A 25,094-nucleotide genomic window follows, 5' to 3' on the forward strand; every position below is an offset into this window, starting at 1 on the left:
CTTTGGTTTATTGGCAGAATACTGGGAAGTGTAATCAGTCTACAAAGGAGGCTGCTTATAAATCATTTGTGTGACCAGTTCTGGAATACTGCTCAAGCATGTAGGGCCTATACCAAATAGAACTAACAGGCAATACTGAATGTATACAGAGAGGAGCAGCACAAATGGTCATAAGTTTGTTTGATCCATAGGAAAGTTTCACAGAGATATTGAAGAAACTGAACAGCAAACTCTTGAAGATAGATGTAAAGTATCTTAAGAAAAGCTATTAACAATGTTTCAAGAATTGGCTTTAAATGATGACTCTAGGAATATACTACAACCCCCTATTTATTGTTCACATATTGATCATGAGGATAAGATTAGAATAAATACAATTAGCACAGAGGCATTCAAACAATCATTCTTCCCACACTCCATACATGAATGGAATGGGAAGAAATCCTAATAACTAGACAATGGGACATATCCCCTGCCATGCACTCAACAGTGGTTTGGAGTATAGATGTGGATGTAGATGACTTGTACTTGCAAGCAAACATCTACCACCACCAAGTGAAAAGGAACACTATGCTCAAAATATTGGTACATTGGGCTCATACCCTCTTGGAAATGGAGAGTCTCACCCAAGAACTAGAATATCTGCATATAGTTTTCTGTAGGAACAGCTATACAGAATGGCAGATTCTGCAAGTTCTTTACGTCACACTAACAGTAAAAATGGCAGAAATGAAGGAGGAACCTGAGAATAATGTAGCTTTTGTGTTTGCCCAATACATGGATGTATTATTTGGAAAGGTCAACTGATTCTCAGGAAACACCACTGGCTACAGACACTATTTGCTGATAGTGTCAAGGACTTTCTTGTACTGTCTAAGTCTGGTGTCTGGGGTTTTGTCAAAGACTGCCCCCATGAACACCAACAGTATCTCTTATTATTGCAACCAAACTAATTGGTGGTAGAAGTGCCATGTCTATTGGAATTGGACAAAACGGATTATGATCACAGTACGGTTTTGACACATATGTTAAAATATTGGTACTGTGTCATTAATGACTACATCAAAATGCAACTGAGAGACCAGCTTATGAACAGTGACCATGAATACAACCTTAGTAAGGCATGGAGACAGAAATTTATTTGATTAAGAAGAGAAAGGAGACACCTTACCACTAGAAGTGGAACAGGCAGAGCACCAGAGGATACATTTCCAGGGCTCGTCTCTGAGCACAAATGTGAGCCAGAGTAGAGAATCGTAGGGATGAGGGAAGAGAGATATATCATGCACCCATCCCTAGACAGTCTATTCATCAGCACACTTAGTGTTGGCAACATAGTCTTTTGCTCAATTAATCTCTAGCCATCAGTAAAACCAATCCCTCCTTTTTAACCTTCGCCAACATATCTATAGGAAGAGTTTCACTTGTACCTTCATGTGTCCCTCAACAAAACAACTCATTTCACCTCCTCAAGGTAAGTATTGGCCATCAATTCTGTCTCATAATTTATTAATACCATCATTATCCATATCCATGTCCACATCCTCAAGAAAACTCATATCAGAAGGAAGATTGTTTCCACTGCCAGGGACTTGCTACAAAGTATTTATAAGTAAAAAAGACCTGAACCCCTATGGAACCCATTAACAACATGATCATTGTAAACAGAATGTTTACAGACTGAGCTATATATCTTTTGAACAATTTCAGGAAGTAGGCTAAGAACATAGGTGCAAGAAGAAGTAACATTATCTAGCCAGAGAATGAACCTGCATGAAAAAATTTTACAAGTGGGTATGAAATTTATAAATAAAACTAGGAAGTGGAAACATAACATACATCAAAAATACTGAAGCAGATCTAGAAAAAGACCTCACCAGTAAATGCTATTATAGTGTAGAAGATTTCAAGAGTGATAACTATATATTAGGCTACTTCATCTGTAAGTAGGACCTACCTGAATGTGTAATTATATCTCTTGTTTAGTTACGTACGTATACAGGTGATTAATTTTGTCTAGCTGAGTGGTGATTAATTTCATCTATCTACAGATGTAACACCTAGTACACCACAACTTTAGATTAACTTCATCCTGTATGTATATTACAACTGACAAGTCAGCTACAATGCATACTGTATCAGAACACAGATTGATCTGAGAGTGAACACTTGCTTTTGTCCTATTTGAACAAGTCATAATAAGAGAACAAAATAACACACACAAATGTCCCAATGCCTATATGAAATTCAATATTCAAATAGCCACATATTTCGCTAATATTTCCGCAAAATTCCATGGCCTTTTACTACCTATCTAAGAATTAGTCATTCTCAGGACAGTATTTATCATAGCTAGGATGTGGTTCACATTAGAGTTACTATTTCATTATTGATTCCGACAACTTCTAAGAAAATAATGTATTATAATAATAATAATAGTTAACTCACCAATTCAACAATAGCTATTAGCATTGTGCTCTGACGAAGCGTGAACACCGAGCAGCAGTTGCGCATTGGGACAACCATCTTCAGTTATGTTTTCTGGAACATAGCACCATTATAAACTGCAAAAACTATCCTAACAGCTCTTCATACATATTCACTGCATACAGTTTAGTATTCTAACAAACTTTTATTGCAAACTTATTCAAATTTAAGTGATTCAAAGAGATAACACGGCATTAGACCAAATTTTCAGTGGGGGGATTCTTTTGGTTTACATAGTAAATCAGTAGACACGTATATCAATTTATAACCAATTGAAAAATCATTTTGGCTCTTAATTTATGTCATGAGACAAATAATGAATTCCACCCCAGTTTTCCACTACAACATTCTGCAAGAAGTACAAACAATTGTGAGTGTGCACAATGCTATGCCAAGATGATCCCAAATGACTGTTGAAGTATCATACCAGTGAGGGGGGGTAGGGTGAACAATGATTACGTGCATCAGCGGTTGTGGAGTAGTGCACATTTTATTGCCTTTCTGCACCAAGATGAGTTCCATGTGAAGCAAAGGAACTGCTCAACAACCTTGATGCAAGGCTTGTGAATTGGACTGACCCAAAAAGAACATCTGGCCAGCCTAATTTTCTCATACTAGACTGCACCAACTGTCTTCAAGTATGAAGCACTAGTAGACCTATACAAACCTGGGGTCCAATGAATATTCAATAAAAATTGCTCCCTCGTATCTAGTGCCTGATGCAATTTAAAATGTTGAATGCTTGAAGGAAAATATCTTCCAATTCTTTTACTAGGTGGAATAATAATTCAAACTGAGACACAAAAACTTTTTAATCTTCCAAATTTGAAGTAATCACCATAATTCTAAGTATTCGAAAGTCAAAAATACAGTGTCACTAGTTGAAATGCCCTACCTCCAGGAACTTAGTGGTAGTTGCAACTGTTGTTTAGGTGCGGCAAAGCTGGACAAAAAGCAGAATACTGAAAAATCACATGCAGATAAGGAGCACTGAATAGGGTTCCTTGTAGGCATTTTACTTCTTATGTGTAATATACAAAACCGAATTCATTTAAAATAGGATCATTCCCTGTCAAATCAACACACTTTAAATAAAAATTTGACCTCACCTCCTCAGATTTTGCTGAAAGTAGGTATACTTTATATGCTGAAACTAAGAAAAATACTAACCTTCAATTTTTACCTCAAGCCATTCCTGAAATATGGGCATGTAAACTTTTCAAAAACTGGCCAAAAATGTGTGAACAGACTTTTTTTAAATTGCTCTAGAAGCCGCCCTAATTGAGCTAGAGAGCTGGGAAAGGTGTCATTTTGCAGCATCTTTCCAGGGAGACACAACAAAACATAGCTTCTAATTAATAACCTTTTTCAAAATACTGATTAATATTTTGATTTAATTTTTGTACAAAAGTACATAATTGAAAATTTTCAAAATATTTCCATAACTACTTCATATTATTGTAAATCACATGGCAAAATATAAATGTGGGATGATGATGGGTTCATTATTCAAAAAAATTATTCCGGACTCATGCTTTTCACTAACAGCCATAGTTTGACCAAATTGACCTTCAACAAACAGGAATTTCAATAAAATATACTGAAAGGTAAGTAAAAAAGTACTAGAAATATCAAAATATCACCTTTGTGAAACAAAGCTAAACAACATTTTCTATAACTGATTGCTTATTTTTTTAGTTTCTTACAGTTTAAACTAGTAGTCTATTAACGGGCAAAACGAAATGTTGAGCGTGGGACCTATACCTTAGATTTCAATAAGGTGTGAAAAATATGTAAGTAGACTATTGATGTAACACTTCTGGTCCAAAAATGCACATTTCATTAGCACAGACTTTAGCCACTGTATGAAGGCTGAGCATGCTTGTGTTCCTGTCTATGTATGCAGCAGGCTGTGAAGAAGTTGAAACAAGCACAATGCTTAATGTCTTTACAGTCATTCAGAGACTGGAGCCATTGCTGAGAGGGTATAAGATTGTTACTTTCTAAGGCTTAGTGTGCCTACAGCATTATTGTGCACTGTGGCTTTAGTGCATATCAATTGTTACCTCTGTGCTGACCAGTTTGTATCAAGTATATTCAATAGTTCATTTACAAGTAAATCTATAAATTGTAGGAGAGTTTATAAGTGGTTTTTGTATAAATATGGAACCAAGTAAAAAGTGCAGTGCTGTAAGAGTGCAGTGTTGTAATCCATTGAAGAAGTCAAACATTTTAATTGAGACAGAAAAAAAAAACTGAGAAATGTCACAGCATGGATGCCTAAATTATTTCTGCAAACACCATTGAAAAATGCACCAGAGGCCATCAATGATAAAAGTGTTGAAGAAGATTCTTCTGGATGAGAGATAATCATCCCAGACCAAGACCCTCACTTCACTGGTTGTTCAAAAACTTAACACATCACTTCAAGAAATAGGTGAGTCCCCAATTGATAAGAAAAAAAGTAACATCTAGGCGTTACGCCAAATCAAAAATGAAAAAAAAAAAAAAAAAAAAATCTCCTCCTCAGTGACACGTAAAATTTTTGTTGCTGCTGAAACTTCTCCATCAGATACTGATGAATCTGTTCTTCAACATCTCAAAACAAACTATAATAATTCTATAAGTACAGCAAAAAAACTAATAAAGTTTTGATTTGAGAGCAGTTTCCCAATAAATTGTCTTGGAACTTCACAGATTACATTTTAATAAAGTTTACCTGAAAAGTGGAGTGTCAGGAAAATAATGAGGTAATTTAATGCTCCTAATTACGTTGTTCAGCAGTCCGAAAAAAATTTTGAAAGAGAGAGGATTCATGGAAGGTCCAAACCCAAAACCAGAGAAGTGTTTACCAACAGAAACTGTCAAAACTGTACATTCATTTTATGAAAATGATGAAGTTAGAGAGGTATTAAAGATTGTGTGACAATTACAGAAACAAGTGAAGTAAAACAAAAATATCAAAAAGACTTATTTTGTGTAACCTTAAAGAAGCTTACAAACCTTTTTAAAGATAAGTTTCCTAACATAAAAATAGGTTTCTCTAAATTTGCTGAGTTGAGACCGAAAGATTGTGTATTTGCTGGCTTACCAAAATATAAAATTAATGATAGAAAATGCCAAACTAAATACAGTATCAAACACCAGCTTAAACAATTGTAAGCAGTGCATTGCAAAAATGCTTTGCAACCCATCATCAGTTGATTGCAACATGGGAAACTGTGAATATTGCCCAGGAGAAACTGTCATACTTAAAATTTTACAAGACTCTTTTGATGAAAACTTAATTGAATGAGTTCAGTTCTGACAGTGGCTGTCAGTTGACCGCTGTAATCTTGAAATTGTTCAAAAAACTTCTGAACAGTGTTAGTTGTGGATGTTCTCACAAAAGTAAATCCATTTACTCTGACTGGGAGAAAATACATTCTTAATGAAAGAGATGTAAACCAAACCCAGTTTGCTTTATTAAAATGTAATCTGTGAAGTTCCAAGACAATTTATTGGGAAACTGCGTTCAACTCAAAACTTAATTTTTTCTCAGGTTAGTGTTAATGTATATTTTATGGAAAGTTGTTTCAAAATTACTGTTAGTACCTATTGTGTTAAATTTAGCTCAAAAACAAGCATTTTGTATTTAATTTTTTAAATAGTTTCATTCCAAACATCATGGACCAGAAGTATTATGTAAATACTTGTAATTTTTCATACTTTATTTCAGTTTGTAGTTAAATGCTCAAACTTTTTTGTTTTATCAGTTAATATACTGTTAGTTAAGTTGTATGAAATTAAAATAAACAACCAATTATAAAATATGCTGATTAGTTTTGTTTTAATAAGGTGATGTTTTGATATTTCTAATACTTTTTTTTACTTACCTTTCAGTATATTTTAATGACATTTCTGTTTGTTAACAGCCAGTTTGGCCAAACTACGGTTGTTAGTGAAAAACAAGAGTCCAGAATAATTTTTTTTAACAATGGACTCATCATCATCATCCCACATTTATATTTTGCCATGTGATTTACAACAGTATGAAGTAGTTGTGGAAATATTTTGAAAATTTTCAATTATGTACTTTTTGTAAAAAAAAATTAAATCAAAATATTAATTAGTATTTTGAAAAAGGTTATTAATTAGAAGCTATGTTTTGTTGTGTATCCCTGGAAAGAGCATCCAAAATGCTGCAAAATGACACATTTCCCAGCTCTCTAACTCAATTAGGGAAAGCCCTAGGGTAATTTAAAAAACATCCATTCACATGTTTTTGGCTAGTTTTTGAAAAATTTACATATTCATATTTCAGGAATGGTTTGAGATAAAAAATTGAAATTTGGAATTTTTCTTAGTCTCAGCACCCACTATAAGTATACTAAATTTTAGCAAAATCTAAAATGGTGAGGTAAAATAGGTGTGTTGATTTGACATGGAATGACCCAATACCACCTTGAAAGACAACATTCTCTGGTTTAAAAGGTCTGACATACCATCACTGAGTCCACATTGAAAATAACAGAAGGAGAAAAAGAAAGCTACAAACATGGAGGCATTCACGGAAGCGACACACACAGAGCTGTCCCAGGATATTATACCTCCACACAATGTTGTAGGCCTTTTAAAGGTCAAAGAAAATACAGGCATTAGGTTATGCCTGTTGTATATGTGCCTCCAGAATGACCTGAGAGACAATGGTGGGATGAAATGTTCTTAATTTACACTGTAAATGGTGAAGGAAATGCCTGGATTCCACAAACCACACAGTGCAACAGTTCCAAGATCTTTCCCACTCAGTTAGCAGTCCTAATGTCAACATTATGATAGTGACATTTCTGTAATGACCTGCCATTTTACCATATAAATGACTGTGTACTATTTGAATTCCTTGATGAAAGGCAACCTCTTACATCTACACTCAATGGATCGTAAATCAACAATTCAGAATATTTTTCATATTCCCTGCAACACAAGCATATCTTCCATCCACTGACATTTCCAAAATGTATTATCTACACAACAACAACACTGAAGAGCCAGGTTTATGCTGAAAAATCACTCTGCTTAACAATTACTTTTAGTCATACAAAATTCTGTCAGGTAAGTGGAAGTGCTATTCCTGTTAAGTTACCTACTAGTCTGTAATTGTCAGACTACTCCAAATTTCACATTCATGCTAAACAGCAAGGAGACTAAAAGCAGTTACTTGATCAGAATTTTAACCTCGATCATGCTTGAGGGTCCCTTACCACATATGGGCAGTGGTGGTCTTTTGCAAGTAACACAGCGACTGCAACAGAGATTGCTCACAAGCATTCACTCACTGGGCTTTACCTGTAACCTACCAACACGAATTATCTCAGAACACTGCTATACCTACAAAGATAAAAATTATTTCTTCTTGAAAGCTTGTCTCTCTACATTTAGGTATATAATAGAAATTCTTGCTTCAGTCACCAATGACTGCTGTTTATTTACTTCACAAGATGGAGAAGGTTTATTAAAAGAAGATCCTATCCAAAAGTTTAATAAATTTAGTTTGCAAAAAATGAGGACGGTTTTACTAGGATGATTCAATAAAGACTTCACAAACAGCACATTACTACATTGCATTTTAGATTTCACATCCATGTATTTGAAGAAGTGACGGAACACATGCCCATAAAACTTCATCATTCTCTTGCGTACATTGTCTGTGATCTTCTCCACCTCATTGTTTGGATCTTCATTTTTCCTCTTTTATATGTACCCGTACGTAACACTGTTTCTTTTTTGTGGTCTGAGTGTTTCCTTAAACATTGTCTTTCCTTCTCCTCTGTTTCTTCCATTTCTCCTTTCTTACTCACTATGCTGCTTCTGACTTAACAACCATGGTGTACAGCCTAATCTTTGGATTGTAGGAACAGATGTAATGGCTGGGAAACACACAGAGAAATGGTTTAATATGTACTGAGACATCAGAAGAAATAAGCATACAGCTAATGGAAGAAAAGAGACTGTTCTGTAAGAGTATTATCTTAGTAGGTACACCAATGCTGAATGAAGAGGCATCTTTAAAACCGTCTCGACAGCCTGCAATGAAGGAAACAGTATCACCCTTTGTGGAACATAGAAAGCATATGATGAGCAGTTAGAGACACCAGTATGCTAAAAGAATTATATGTTGAATTGAATTGAATTTTATTTGACCCTGTAAGATTACATTGTGTACAGTAAATGTACGTGTAATATAGGACATGTCAAAGAATTAACATTCATTATCACTTATGTAAAAACGTTATCAGCAGAAGTCTAGGAGAATGCAACAGGTAAGGTATGTAAAATGCTGCTGAGGGTGAAACTGTAGTCACATGTTGTTAAATCAAGTGAACAGACCACATAATCATTTGAATGACTTCAACTTCAAAACAGTGTTTACAAGTGATAGAAGATAATATGAATAAGTAATCTGGTAAACTGTATAGGTTCTGAGACAAATATATAATGATGTTTGCCATTTTTTAAGTATTTATATTTAATGGCTATTACTTTCTCATTTAATGTTCAATTCTGCACTACAACTGCCTTTCTCTTCCACTATTGGCGGCCTACATTGTCACTCTTAACAGTGTAGACTCTACACTGACACATCACAAATAATTGTGAGAATGTTAATTAAATAGCATGAAAAATTTGGCAGCATAATACACTTGGATATAGAATACAAATGATATTAAGTAACCCTAAATTCTACCTAATATAACTGGTTGCCGTGATTCTGGCAAATAATTCTGAACATTACGACTATGTCTACAACCCACAAGAAACAGGCGATGAAGCAGTCGTGTACAAATTTTTATTATGAAGGCATTATTGATTCTGGCGAAATAGAATATCAGAACTTATGGGAGGTGTAGGATGGGAGGTAATGGATGCTCATACTAGATGATGAAACAGTATGATTAATCCCAGTCCATGTCGTCAGTGCTGTTTCACCATTTTCTTTCACTAAAGACAATAGATTCTCCTGATATGACGATGCCTATACAACACAACAGTTGTCTACAGGCAAATAAATATGAAAAAAATATGAAAATAAAAATATGAAAATGAGGAGACATACTTCGGTATCCTGACATACGTTCAAATATAAGCTCTTATACATTCTATGGAAAACTGTGCTCTTTACTTAAGTTGTTCGAGGAGTTCTCATCAGCTATCTACAACGTTATTAAGTTAAACACAACTGTGCAAAGACATTTGCCGTACATGACGAGCAATAACATTCTTTTCCTCTCATTTTTACTGCTTGTAACGTAATTATACTCCACAGAGTTGCACATTGAAGAATAGCGCAAATGCTTTTGAAAACAAGACTGTTTTCTTTCATTCCTCCACCTTCCGTTTGGTTCTATAATCAATGATGACCGAAAAGAGTACCGGTAGTACGGAGTTAAGGAATGCATTTTAATGATATCTCGAATGTCAGGGTAACATGTCGTTTGGATTGAAGGCAACTAAACTGTTCGCAACAATGCGCTCGCGGTTTTACCTTGAGCTCTGTCAGTTTAATTTGTGCTGCCTCGCTTCCACACCTCACTCCCCCGCCATGTGCGCTGTCAGTTGCGTTCTGCTTGTGAATAGTCTCCTCCGTAATCAATAAGCGAGCTTCTCTGTGACGTCACGCGCATACTGCACTTCAGCTGTTTGTTGCACACTAGCGGCGCAACAACGGCTACTCGCTGCACTGTTCTCTCGCAACAGGCGTCGTTGCACGTTTGTTATCTACATATTCAAAACCCTTATGCTACATTCGATATCGTAATTAATTATTCATATCTCATTCTCATGTGAAGGGTGAAATATGTACTGCGCTGAGATATATGCCAACGTGAAGTTCATATGGCTATTCATCTCAATGCTGCGCAACACTTCCGTGACGTTTTAGTGACTAGAGCTTTCTTTTTTTAATCCTTCAATAATGAACTTAGAGGCAAGTGTTGAACTTGGTAAGTTGTAGCGTACATTTTCACGAGTAGAAGCACTGCCAAAAATTCTGTTACATCAAGCGCCCTATGACTCTCCTATAAGACTCAAAAAACAGTTCTTCGCGTTCCGGTCTACCAATCATTCCGTTCACAACTCAAAGAAACTTGCAGCGGGTCTTTGCGTACTGCGTTCTGGAATTTCACTACGAATATTTAATTGTTATGGCAGGTCCTCTCTTTTCGGCGCACACTGCACTACGGAGAGAAAGTCATTCTGAAAAAACTGGAAAATTTTTCTATAGTTTTGGGGTGTCTATCTTTCTCACCAACTTAAAAACGGAATGATAATGTTATCTCGGATGACATTCCAGGAAAAATTTGGCATGTGGTTTATCTCTGAAACGTTCTTGCATGCCTGTAGCCTACCGAAAAGTTCACTAGAACTTACAGAACGTGACAATCCGATTATTCATTTCTTCCAGACAGAGTTACATTAATATCTACACGACCTAGGGTTATTCAGAAACATAAAATCGCATTTCAAAGCTTCATACACTGTAACACTTTTGGATACAAATTAAATGTGTCTAGTGAAAAAGTACTGGTGTACACTCAAATCTCTGAATGAAACGTGGCTTCGCCATCTGAAATACGTTAATTTTCAAAATTCTGTAGCTGGATAACTTAACATCCCAATGCCACAACAGAAACTTCTAACGGACACCACGAAATAGCGGCCACCTCTAAACTACGAACACTTTTAAATTATTCGGCAAAAGTGTGACAGGTTTTACAAACATATTTCTTCTAAGTACTAAACATTATTAAGGACTAATGTGTACACTGAAAACTACCTCCACAATGCATTTAATATATCTTAGAAAAGAGCATGGCAACAGACACAGTTACTGAAATTTAAGGCAACAATGTGCATACCAACAGGTAGCGCGCGTTGTTTCATGTTACTGCCAAAGATATAACCATCCGGGAATTCAAAATTGTTAACTATATCCTTTGCGACTGTACCTTGAGAATTGTGTGTTACGTGACTGTGGTACTACCATTTGCAAACACGCAAATTACTTGATTTTATAGGGAAAAATTGAAATCATGAAAATGTACGAGAAAGGAAAATATGGAGTTTGGATGCAGCAATTATTGTATTGTATTGTATTTTATTGATACAGGCAATCATAGTATTGTACAGTTGTACATATGATATTGGACAGGTCAAGAGAGCATATTTACAAGTAATTTTTACAAATTGATTTTTACATTATTTTGTAGCGAGGAAATTATCTATCTTAAACAAAACAGTTAATACAAATCATAGAATTGTACGGTTGTACATATGATATTGGACAGGCCAAGAGGACATATTTGCAAGTAATTTTTAATAAACTGATTTTACATTATTTTGTAATGGGGAAGTTAGCTATCTTTAACAAAACAGTAAATACAAAGGTTGTAAAGTAAAATACAAATGTAATAGTAAAATAATCCAGTACGGTATATTTCATAGACATGCACAGTATACAATAATCCAGTATATTTCATAGACATGCACAGTATATAATTTTCAGACCTAATTGAACATTTATTATAAAACTGTTTACAATTTTAACCCCTTTCAAAAAAAAAAAAAAAATGATCAACTGCATAAAACGATTGGTCCAAGAGATATTTTCTTAACTTATGTGTGAAGGCTCTTGGGTTCTTTATTGCTTTGGTTTCATTTGGTAATTTATTCTACATTTGTATCCCAACATTTAAAACACTTTTTTGGTAGCAGCTAGTTCTGGACTGAATCATATGTAGGTCAGATTGCTGCCTTGTTGCATAGTTATGAATATCTCTATTGAATTTTAATGTGCAGTGATTGTTTAACAGGTATGACTTGACAAATGAGACGATATTATAAATGTAAGCAGAGGGCAGTGCCACAATGCCATTTGTTTTGAAATGTTGTATGCATGATTCGTTATGTCTTAGGTTACATATTATGTGTATTGCCTTTTTTGCATTTTGAAAATATATCTACCCCCAGGTGAGTTCCCCCAAAATATGATTCCATACTGTAATGTAGAGTGCAAGTAAGCATAATATACATGTATGAGAACAGATTCTGTGACTGATTTTTTGAGAATCCTTAAAGTGTAACACACAGTTGATAGCTTTTTTGAGATATAATTTGTGTGAGTCTCCCACTTAAGAGTTTCTTCAAGCCATATGCCAAGAAACTTGACAGAGTCCACACACATAAGCTCTTGGTTATTTAGAATCACATTGCAAATTTCTTGTTTTTGGGATGAGAGTCTGAAATTGATGTACGTTGTTTTCTGTATATTTATCATCAGTTTGTTCTCGTTGAACCATTTTCTGAGTGATGACATAAGCGGTTTAATTTTTTGGTTGTACTCCTCTGTATCAGTACCTGTTATTAGTATACTCGTGTCATCAGCAAATAATGTGGTATGTCCTGTAGCAAGCTTCGTGCTTATGTCATCAATGTATAGTAGAAACAGTATGGGTGCCAGGATTGAGCCTTGTGGTACAACATATCTAATAGGCATTGTGTCAGACGAGTGGACAGTACATTGATGGGTGGTTGTATTCTTTTTTTCAAAATTAATTTCAACTTTTTGTAATCTGTTTGACAGATTCTAACCATTTGTTTCCAATTCCTCTTATACCTTTGTTAGCTAGCTTCTTAAGGAGTATAGTATGGTCAATTACATCAAAGGCTTTGGATAAATCTAAAAAGATACCAGTAGTGATTTCCTTATTATCCAGTGCTTTTAAGGTTTTGTTGAGATACTCATAAATAGCTGTGGTAGTTGTCATTTGTTTTCTAAAACCATGCTGGTGTTTTGTTAATCAGGATAGTTTGTTAATAAAGTCTTCCAGTCTGGTGTGAAATAATTTTTCAAATATTTTTCAGAATGAGCTGAGTTGTGCTATGGACCTGTAGTTGGCTACATAGTTTTTAGGGCCCTTTTTGTGAAGTGGGGTAATTTTAGAAGTCTTTAGTAGGTCAGGGAAAGCTCCATTTGTAAAGGATGCATTTATTATGTGGGTTAGGGGTTCTACAATGGATTCTCCACATTTATTTACAACTAAATCAGGAATGGTGTCACTGCCACTAGAGTACTTATTCTTTAGTCCTTTTACAGCTATAAGTACTTCAGTATTGGAGACTTTGTGAAGAAACATTGATGCCTGTACTGGTATGGTTTCCATTAGTGTTTGGTGTTGAGTATTTGGTCTGTGGCAGCTTTTCTTTATCAAGTTTTCTGCTATTTTGCTAAAGTAGTCATTAAAACCATTTACTATTCTGTGGGGATCATTTAGGTTTAGTTTTAATGTTTTGCTTATAACATGCTGCTTACTGTTTGTTTCATTTTTTACAACTGTCCACAAGCCTTTCATTTTATTGTTAGATTCCTTTATAAATTTATCATTGTATAATTTTTTTGCTTGTTGGATTACTTTTCTGTAGATTGCATCGCGCACATGGTGGCTTTCTGCCCGTTGTGCCAGCAGCAGCAAGCGGCGCCACTGCGCTGCCTTGTCCCATGGCCGGATGCTCCTACTCCATGGTCCTGGTTACACCTCGATTTTGCGTGTCCCTTCCTTGGATTTTCCTGGCTTATCCTGGTCGACGCTGGTAGCGGATTCTCTTATGTCTCCTTCATGACCTCCACGACGTCCGCCCGAACCATCCAAGCGCTTTCCCGCATTTTTGCAATTGAGGGTGTTCCGGAGACGCTGGTGACTGACAATGGCCCTCAGTTTACCTCGGCCAAATCCAAGGCTTTTTGCACCACCTTGGGCATCCGTTTGATTCACACCGCTCCTTTTCACCCGGCGTCCAACGGATTGGCCGAACGGTTCGTTCGGACCTTCAAGGTCCAGATGTCCAAGCTGCACCCTCTCCACTCCCTGGACGATGCCCTTAATATCGTTCTGTCTTCCTAACGCTCCACCGTCCGAGTGGGGTCTTCCCCTACCGAAAAGCTTCACGGTTGACCAGACCAAGCAAGTATGTCCAGATCAGGGGAAGCGAACACACGTTGCACAAAAAAGATCGCAAGTGGCGCAAAAAAGTTCGCGAGTGGCGAAAAACAGATCGCGGGTGGCGCAAAAAAGATCGCGAGTGGCGCAAAAATGTCTCAAAAAAATTGGCTGTGGCAGATAAAGATAGCCAATAGCACAAAAAGATCGCCAGCAACAAGAAATCGACGAAAATGGATGGTACTGGTAGGTGTGGAAATTTGTTAGACAGATTGTTGGTAGTGATTGTTGGCTGGGAAACAGCGAAAAACGAACGTTAAAACTATCGAATGTTAAATAAATAAATAAATCAATAAATAAATAAAGATAAGTGGACTGTAAACGGAAGAAGATAATTTGAGGGAGGGAAATGAAACTAGCACAGTTGGTGACGAAAATATATATATACATATGACACCGAAGAAGAGAAAGTGTTTCATCTACATCTACATCTACATTTATACTCCGCAAGCCACCCAACGGTGTGTGGCGGAGGGCACTTTACGTGCCACTGTCATTACCTCCCTTTTCTGTTCCAGTCGCGTATGGTTTGCGGGTAGAACGATTGTCTGAAAGCCTCTGTGCGCGCTCGAATCTCTCTAATTTTACATTCGTGATCTCCTCAGGATGTATAAGTAGGGGGAAGCAATATATGCGATACCTCATCCAGAACCACACTATCTCGAAACCTGGCGAGCAAGCTACACCACGATGCAGAGTGCCTTTCTTACAGAGTCTGCCACTTGAGTTTGCTAAACATCTCCGTAAAGCTATCACGGTTACCAAATATCCCTGTGACGAAACGCGCCGCTCTTCTTTGGATGTTCTCTATCTCCTCCATCAACCCAATCTGGTACGGATCCCACACTGATGAGCAATACTCAAGTATAGGTCGAACGAGTGTTTTGTATGCCACCTCGTTTGTTGATGGACTACATTTTCTAAGGACTCTCCCAATGAATCTCAACCTGGTACCCGCCTTACCAACAATTAATTTTATATGATCATTCCACTTCAAATCGTTCCGCATGCATACTCCCAGATATTTTACAGAAGTAACTGCTACCAGTGTTTGTTCCACTATCATGAAATCATACAATAAAGGATTCTTCTTTCTATGTATTCGCAATACATTACATTTGTCTCTGTTAAGGGTCAGTTGCCACTACCTGCACCAAGTGCCTATCCGCTGCAGATCTTCCTGCATTTCGCTATAATTTTCTAATGCTGCAACTTCTCTGTATACTACAGCATCATCCGCAAAAAGCCTCATGGAACTTTAGATGACAGATGGACAGATGTAAGTACGTAATAGCTAACAAAATGGACAAAACAATGAAGGATGTGGACCATATAGGTGATCTAAATGATTAGTGGAAAATCTCATATAAAGCTGTGAAACAAATACTAACAAAGAGATAGAGGGGCTGACCAGTACTTACCTCAGCTCAGTACAGCCGATAGATACACAAAACAGAACAGAAAATTTTTATCCTAGCTTTCTGAATTTTGTTCCTTCATTAGGGAGGAGAGAGAGGAAAAAAGGGGAAGAAGGGAAAGTAGATTCAGTTACTCACAACCCAATTTATGAAGCAACAGGGGAAGGGGAGGGTAGCAAAGATGGAGGCATGGGTGTCAGAGGGAAGCCAAAGATATTCTACTGTAAGTACTGTGCCAGCTTCAAACCAAAGAGGATGCATACAGAAGTAAAGAGGTATATAGTATAAAGATAAACACAACTATGTACGTTGAAAAGATGTGTGAATGGCTAAAGACGAAAGGGAAAGAGGAGAAGACTGAAGAGTAAATGGGAGTGAGGTTGGTTAACATAGGTCAGTCCAGGGAGATGGCGGGATGAAAGGATGTGCTGGAGTGCAAGTTCCCATCTCCGCAGTTCTGAGGGAATGGTGTTTGGTGGGAGAAGCCAAATGGCACGTACGGTGTAACAGGTTCCTAAGTCCCTAGAATTATGCTGCAGGGCATAACTTTTGATCAAAACATAAATGAGATACCAGATGCTCTTTCTGTCCAACTTCAGATACCTGTGCCACATTATTAACACTGTTATTATTCTCTAATTGCAATTGTAAATTGGGGATCCCATATTTGTTGTTTTTCCTTGTCCCAAAACTGTGGACCTTCATTGAGACAGACTGCCGATTCCTGAGTAGTTACCTCTATGATTGTTTCTCCTATTAAACTGCCCATGGTTATCCCTATTATTTCTATTCTGCTGATGTTAAAATTTCTGTCTCTGTTACCATTTTGACCCTGATAGAAATTACCATGTTATCTCTGTTTCTGTAGTTATTACCATTGTGATCGCTATCATTTCGATTATTATCGTACATGCTTCTTTCTAATGCCCTTTCGAACCTGTCAACATATTGTAAAAATTGTTCAAGGCAATCGTCAGATCCATGTGCTGAATACCACTGCAACCTTTCTGGTAATCTCCTTTTTGGTGCATCAAATAATGTCATTTCGTCAAATGGTTTGTCAAGATGAGTTAATTTCTTAAGTTGATTCTTACATAACTCTTTCAGGGTATCATCCATATTCCTATAATTTGGGCCATTCAGAAATTCACCTTTAATTCTCCATTCTTCAGATTCTGATCAAAATTTATTTAAAAAACTTTTTTCGAAACTTTGGTATGTTTCCCACTGACTTAAATTTAGATTTGCCCAAGACAGAGCTTCACCTTCAAGACATCTTTTAACAAATTTAATTTTTTCGTCATCACTCATGCCCAACACAAAATTATCTCTACAGTGGTGTAGAAAATCCACTGGATGTAAATTGTCTGATGGAAAACTTTTTTTCGAATGTTCGATCACACAGTACAATTATTTTATTACAGATTGTTGTGCATGTAATTTTCCTGAACTACTGAATTTTTTTGATGTAAAACATTTACATTAGTTAGCATGCTGTTTTCAACATTTAAAATTTTTTGATCTAAACCACTGAAGTTCTGTTCCATTTTTCCTGCTATGGCTTTCTGTTCAGCTCTGACGTCATCAACGTTGTTTGTTTATTGTGCAGGTTAGGACATGAACTCGTTTTCAAAAACAATAAATATATTTTCTAATACATCAACTTTTTCATTCACACTTTTTAGACCATCTGACAAGCCATTTATCAGTTCCAAAACCTTATTACTATGTTGGTCTATTTGGTACTGTACCCTGTCCATTTTATCATTGTTTACAGTTCATATTTCCGTTAACTGATCAGTAACTGCACTCAATTTTGCCAAAATCAACTGCTTAGCATCATTTTTAACGGTTTCTTTGCTGACTACACTTTCATTTGGTTCAAACATGTCTAGGCTACGTCCTACAGCTTTCACTTCATCACCACTACCCTTGTCTCTATTCATTTTCCTAGCAATCACTCGAGTCCACAAAAATATTAATTCCACAAATAGTCTCTTATACTTACCATTTTCTTATTGCTGTCCCTCATCGTAACTGTAAAGTCCTCTTTCAATTCATCCAGTCCATCATTGTTAATATTATCTCGTCACTGTTGATCTGACTTTGTAGGGCAGCACTTGGGTCTTCTTTCATGGAGTGATTGAAGTTCATTTATATACAATCTGTAAATGACACAAATCCAAAATCCATTCTTCTTCTGCTACAGACAAAACTTTGTTATCAGTCAACAGACCACAGCTGATGCCCTCGCTTGTAATCTTACCCTCTCACATATTGCTATTAAATTTTTCTTAGTGTCTTCATTAGTTTCAAAAGCTTCGAGAGGTGTAAGATACACAAAAGAAATTTTTTTTTTACTTATCTTCATTTTCTCTTGTTATTGGCTCCAAGTCTTGCATCTAGGGATACATTCTTATGGTTGAAAGTTTGATTTAACGTCGTGGGTTCCTCATGACTAAATAACTGATGAAGATTTGCCTGTATATTTCTTGAATTTTATTCTTTGTCACATTATTAAATATCACACCATTTTTAAAAATTTCCACTTAATATACCAAATTAGATTGTTAGTGTCGATCATATAAATATGTCTGTCTCCATCAGAGGCATGTCCACTACTACGTTACATTCTGCAAACTCACAATATTCCAAAGTAAAGCAAAATGGTTTACAAACTTCCTTGACAAAAGAAGAATCGTCACTAAGATATAGCATTATTTTGTAAATGAATCAAAAAATAAATTTAATAATCAGCACTAGATTGTGCAATTAATAATATGAATTTTTAAGCATGCCAGATATTTCTAAAACAAAAATAATTTTAGCTGTATCGATTGCAACAACTTAATTTCTTTTTATACATTCTAGCTGAAGCACAAAACATCACATACAAATCAAACGAAGTTCCTTCAGTGAAAAACCTGAGAATGTTCACCTATACAAGAATCGATAGTATACATGGTATCGGTTATTTCCATATAAAAAAGGGTAGTGTTAGAGGAGGTTGTCCCATTACACATCGAAATGGTAGCCCATTTCATTCCACACATGAATTGACAGATCCCTGTTTATTGAATCAACAGCTTCAACCATCTGATTTCGTGGATCTTGAAAAGTAATTGCCATAGGTGGGACAAAGACTGTCTTTTATATATCTCCATAGAAAAAAATCACAATGTGAGAGCTCTGGTGACCTGGGAGACAAAAAGCAATGAACAAGGTCTTGTTGTCTGGCTCTTCCAATCCAACATTGTTGGATGATGTTGATAAGATAATGCTGCACCTCAAGGTGAAAGTGAGTCAGAATGCAGTCATGCATAAAAAAGAAATCATTTGAATCTTTATGAGGTTGACAAAACACCCAATTTTGCAGCATGTCCAGGTATGACATTCCTGTCACTTTCCTCCACAATAAAGAATTATCCATAAACTTTGTGAATAGAAAATAGAAAAACAACAGACAGAAAATCTAAATGCAGCATCCTATTACAAACAGTATTCTAAGGTGCTTAAAAATGTTATTAGGAAGGCAAAAAGTATGTGGTATGCAGATAGAATAGCTAAGTCTCAGGATAAAATTAAAACCATATGGTCAGTCGTAAAGGAAGTTGCTGGTCTGCAGAGACAGGTCAAGGATGTAGAATCAGTGCGTAGTGGGAATGTCCGTGTTACTGATAAGTCGCATATATGTACAGTATTTAATAATCACTTTCTGAATATAGCAGGTAAACTAAGTAGAAACCTAGTCCCAACAGGGAATCATATAACGCTCTTAGAAAAAAGTGTTCCAAGACTGTTACCTGAAATGCTCCTCCATGATACTGACAAGAGGGAGATTGAGTTAATAATTAAATCACTAAAGACCAAGAACTCTCATGGATATGACGGGGTATCTAGCAGAATACTGAAGTATTGTTCTATGTATGTTAGCCCAGTTCTCACCCATATCTGTAACTTTTCCTTTAGGAGTGGTCGGTTTCCTGACCGATTAAAGTACTCGGTAGTGAAGCCACTTTATAAAAAGGGAGACATTGATAATGTTGACAATTTTAGACCTATTTCTATGCCATCGGTGTTTGCTAAAGTTATCGAGAAGGTTGTATATACAAGGTTACTGGAGCATTTAAATTCACATAATTTGCTGTCAAATGTTCAGTTTGGTTTTAGAAATGGTTTAACAACTGAAAATGTTATATTCTCTTTTCTCTGTGAGGTTTTGGATGGATTAAATAAAAGGTTGCGAACGCTAGGTGTTTTCTTTGATTTAACGAAGGCTTTTGCCTGTGTTGACCACAAAATATTACTGCAGAAGTTGGACCATTATGGAGTAAGGGGAGTAGCTTACAATTGGTTCGCCTCTCACTTTAAGAACAGAAAGCAGAGGGTAATTCTCCGCAATATTGAGAGTGGTAGTGATGTTCAGTCCCAATGGGGCACTGTTAAGTGGGGCGTTCCCCAAGGGTCGATGCTGGGGCCACTGCTGTTTCTTATTTATATAAATGATATGCCTTCTAGTATTACAGGTGATTCAAAAATATTTCTGTTTGCTGATGACACCAGCTTGATAGTGAAGGATCTTGTGTGTAATATTGAAACAGTAACAAATAATGTAGTTCATGAAATAAGTTCGTGGCTTGTGGAAAATAATTTGATGCTAAATCACAGTAAGACTCAGTTTTTACAGTTTCTAACTCACAATTCAACAAGAACCGATATTTTGATCAGACAGAATAGTCATATTATAAGCGAGACGGAACAGTTCAAGTTCCTAGGCATTCGGATAGATAGTCAGCTGTTGTGGAAAGCCCATGTCCAGGATCTTGTTCAGAAGCTAAATGCTGCTTTATTTACCATTAGAACGGTATCTGAAATATGTGACACTTCAACACAAAAAGTAGTCTACTTCGCATATTTTCATACGCTTATGTCGTATGGTATTATTTTTAGGGGTAATTCTTCTGATTAAAAAAGGGTATTTTTGGCTCAAAAACGGGCTGTTCGAGCTGTATGTGGTGTAAGTTCGAGAACGTCTTGTTGACCCCTATTCAAAAATCTGGGAATTCTGACATTGCCCTCATGGTATATATTTTCTTTAATGTCGTTTGTTGTTAGCAATATTAGCCTATTCCCAAGAGTTAGCAGCTTTCACTCAGTTAATACTAGGCAGAAATCAAATCTGCATGTAGAATGCACTTCCTTGACTCTTGTGCAGAAAGGAGTGCAGTATTCTGCTGCATCCATTTTCAATAAACTACCACAAGAACTCAAAAATCTTAGCAGTAGCCCACACTCTTTTAAGTCTAAAGTGAAGAGTTTCCTCATGGCTCACTCCTTCTATTCTGTCAAGGAGCTCCTGGAAGAGCTAAAAAATTAAGCAAATTCCAGTGTTACATTGTTGATTTTCTTCATTTAAACTTACGACTTGTCACCTGAATATGTTTTTTTTATATTTCATTTTATCTGTTTCTAATAATATCGTGTTATAATTTCATGTATTGACTCATTCCATGACCATGGAGACTTCTCCTTAATTTGGTCCCATGGAACAATAAATAAATAAATAAAATAAATAAAGAAATGGCACAAAATACATTCAGTTCTCTCTTTCATGTTTGATGACAATGTCAGGATTTCGTGATCCCCAAATTCTTACATTATGGCGGTTTACTTTACCCAATAGATGAAATGTCAATTCATCCAAAAAGTTGATTCATTCAATAATTCAGAGAAAGTGTCCACTGCCATATCACTATCTTTGATTAAATCCCACTTTGTCACAGAAAGAAGTGAATTACGCTGCCACAAAAATCTTTGGTCATTTGCCAAATAGTATTAAAAGACTGACAGATAGCCAACCAACATTTAAAAGCAAATTAACAGAATTAATGAATGACAACTCCTTCCATTCAATAGATGAATTCTTAGATATGAAGTAGTTACTGAAAAAAAATTATGTAAAGAAAACTTATGTTAAAGTGACACATTCCACAGCATTACCAAATGTCGTATTCATGATCTATTGAACAAGGATTGATGTATGCATGTATCCTTGAGAACTGAAATGCAAAATTTGTACCTTCTGTTATGGTTGCTGGAATGCAATTGCTGCAATAACTGCAATTTGTAAGGCTTCTTATGCAGGCATTATTTGAGATAATGCAACACCATTGTTTGAAGAAGTTGAAATTCCTAGTCTGCCCTTCTTTTGGACTCCCCCCCTCCCCCATGGGCTCCATGTGAATGCATCTCAAATACGCTTGACATTTTCATCAGATGTGCGTGGCCAGCACGTGCTCTTCCCTTCGCATATGTAACCAACTTACAAGAATTTTTTATGGCGGTCATAAATCTTCTAGTGGAGAAGTGATTACTTGCTGAATCAATGGGAGAATGCAAGTTGCACTTGAACAATGGATTGACTATGCACAAATTTCATGTTTCTATCTTTTATAGTTTGTCTGTAATGAACAACTGTAGTCTGTTCTTTCCTTTTGAATCTCCTGGAACTTTCAGTTTATAAACAGTACAGCAACATGCTAAGAAAAGTTGTAAAGAATCTACGAGTATGTGCATCTTGTCTGAAATTAACAAACCGGACAAGAAAATCAAATCAATAGGGAATATTGTTAAGGAGAGACAGGGAAATAAGCCACAGGAGATGATACTGTACTTATTAAAGAGATGGAGCATTGTAAAAGACATTTCATATGTAGCAGATATTTTTAGTAATTAGTTATTAAAATGTGTAAATAGTTCATAAGAGAAAACTAAACAATACACAAAAGAGCAATACAGAGAACATTTGGTGAAATAAAAATTAATCTCACATCCCCATTCTTCAGGTGTCAATAAATACCCACCCATTGTCACTCCTTACATCATTTTCTACAATTTTTGAGAAGGTAAGCTTGTGGCTTAGTAACAATTTTGAAGGATGAAAAGTTCATTTTTTGAAACTTCCTGGAAGATTAAAACTGTGTGCCCGACCGAGACTCAAACTTGGGACCTTTGCCTTTCGTGGGCAAGTGCTCTACCAACTGAGCTACCGAAGCACGACTCACACCCGGTACTCACAGCTTTACTTCTGCCAGTATCTCGTCTCCTACCTTCCAAACTTTACAGAAGCTCTACTTTGTAGTATTACCAGCTGTATAGTAATAGGATACTTAGCCAATAACAGTTTGGATTTCAAAAGGCCCATTCTACTGAGTCAGCTATTTATATGTTTACTGAGCACTTAATAAAATCTTTGAATGAAAACATTTAACCAATTGAGATCTTCTGTGACTTACTGATGGCATTTGATTGTGTCAAAAAAGATATTTTATTAGAAAAATTAAGCTGACTTCTTCATTGTACTTTTCTGAAACCGAACACCTTATCTCCTCTATGTTGCGAGTAGCAATCTGCCCTTTCCATATTGTTGTTTTTATGAAATACATAATTCAGCATATGCCTGGCTTAGTTACTATTAAAGAAAAAGAATTCAGAAAGTTAACCCAGGCTGACACACAGAGCGATGCCACATCATCTGTAGGGGAAAAATTACTGTGGGAGTCCCACAGGGTTTGACCACTGGCCCATAATTGTTCTTACTTTATGTCAATGATATGCCATTTTATTTCAGTCAGATGGCAGAATTAGTCCTGTTTACAGATGATACAAGCTTACTAGCAAAGCTGAGCAAGGAAGCATCATCAGAGAAAATAGTAAATTATGTTTTTGTGAAAGTTACCAACTGCTTTTGCACAAATGGACAAACTTTAAACATTGAAAAAACATTGCTCATCAAATTTTGTACTGTCAAAAATATCACACCTCCTATTAAACTAATATGCCAATAAGAAATAATAAATAAGGTAGAACATTCTACATGGGCACATTGATGAAAACTTAAACTGGAAAAACCATATATTTAACCTGCTAAAACTTTTATGTCCAACTGATTTTGCCTTATGAATAATTGCAAACTTTGAGGATACACAAGTCAGTAGGTTAACATATTTTGCATATTTTTATTCGCTGAAATCTTACGGGATAATATTCTGGGGTCACTCATCAGTCCCTCCCCAAGGAACATTCCCTTGTCGAAAGCATCTTCCATGCCAGGTGGTAGGCTTCTGTGATCTGAGGAAGCTGGGGGCTATGCCAGCAGTAGAGTAGCTACTGGCAGGGTTACTGAAGTTGGACTGACCCTAGCAGAGGAGCCAGACAAACTGTATCCCACATCATAGCATAGTCCGTGCTCTGTAGACTAGGTTATCACCTGTGAGGATACAGAAATTTGCCCTATTAGCCCTCGAGCGGACGCGCCGTTTTTCATAACACGAGCAGGCGCGTGGTGTACTTTGTACACAGTGGCGGCTCATAACCAAAGAAGATGGTGGTGCACTTTGCTCACGAAGGAAAACATCAACAAATGAGAGAAAATCAGTACACTTCTCATGTTTTTGTAACACCTGATATAAACAGACTGATCGCTCATGTCACTCCGGCATCTACTCACAATAAAACCAAAAGGTGTACACAGAAAAAAGTATTACTTTTGCAGAATAAAAGGAATTAAAATCAACTGCAGCTCTATGTACTCAAAAAGTGGTAGGCATGCCTTACTAACCTTTTTCAACAGGACTGATGCTAACACCGCTCGCTTTTATCTCTGAATTTGGATGTGGTGGTGATCACTTGTACAGGAACTCTATTCTTCTTTCCTTCATATTTGCAAATCTTTCAATCACTCTTTGATTGAAGTCTGCAATTCCTAAAACGAGGTCTCTTTCAATAGAGAGCATTGTGAGTGCTGATAGTCTTTCTTGGTCCATAGTATTCCACCAGAAGGTTTTGATGTGTTTCAGTGAAGAAAAACAACGTTCTGCTTCTGATGTGGTCATTGGAATCATAATCATCCCTTTCAGGAGCACCACAGATTCGCTCAGTGTACCACAAAGATTATTGTCTGTTATGTAATTCAGAAAGCTCAAAGCTCCACACACGCTTTTGAACTCCTCTCTTCCATAAATAACAGAGAGTTCTGTTCGAAGTTACTTTGCTTCCAAAAATGAGTAGCATTCAATAGTAGCTCTGAAAGAAGTTTCTGGAAAACTGGAAGAGTAAGTAGCAAATTTCTCTAGTAGAAAGAGAGAGGCTGCAACTA

The 25,094-nt window shown here is 36.3% G+C and overlaps 1 protein-coding gene across 1 annotated transcript in view; it reads right to left on the reverse strand.

Annotated features, from left to right (window-relative positions):
* Positions 1–10,162, reverse strand: part of LOC126456541 (uncharacterized) — a 185,935-nt gene extending 175,773 nt beyond the window's left edge. The window contains exons 1-2 of the mRNA XM_050092289.1: positions 10,010–10,162; positions 2,449–2,541 (exon numbers count right to left, since the gene is read on the reverse strand). Of these exons, the coding sequence (XP_049948246.1) occupies positions 2,449–2,526 (78 nt within the window). The 5' untranslated portion in view covers positions 2,527–2,541; positions 10,010–10,162. The remainder of the gene's footprint in view (positions 1–2,448; positions 2,542–10,009) is intronic.
* Between the last annotated feature and the right edge of the window lie 14,932 nt (positions 10,163–25,094).

This window comes from Schistocerca serialis, chromosome 2 (genome assembly GCF_023864345.2).
Source record: "Schistocerca serialis cubense isolate TAMUIC-IGC-003099 chromosome 2, iqSchSeri2.2, whole genome shotgun sequence".
NCBI classification, from domain to species: Eukaryota; Metazoa; Arthropoda; class Insecta; order Orthoptera; family Acrididae; genus Schistocerca; species Schistocerca serialis.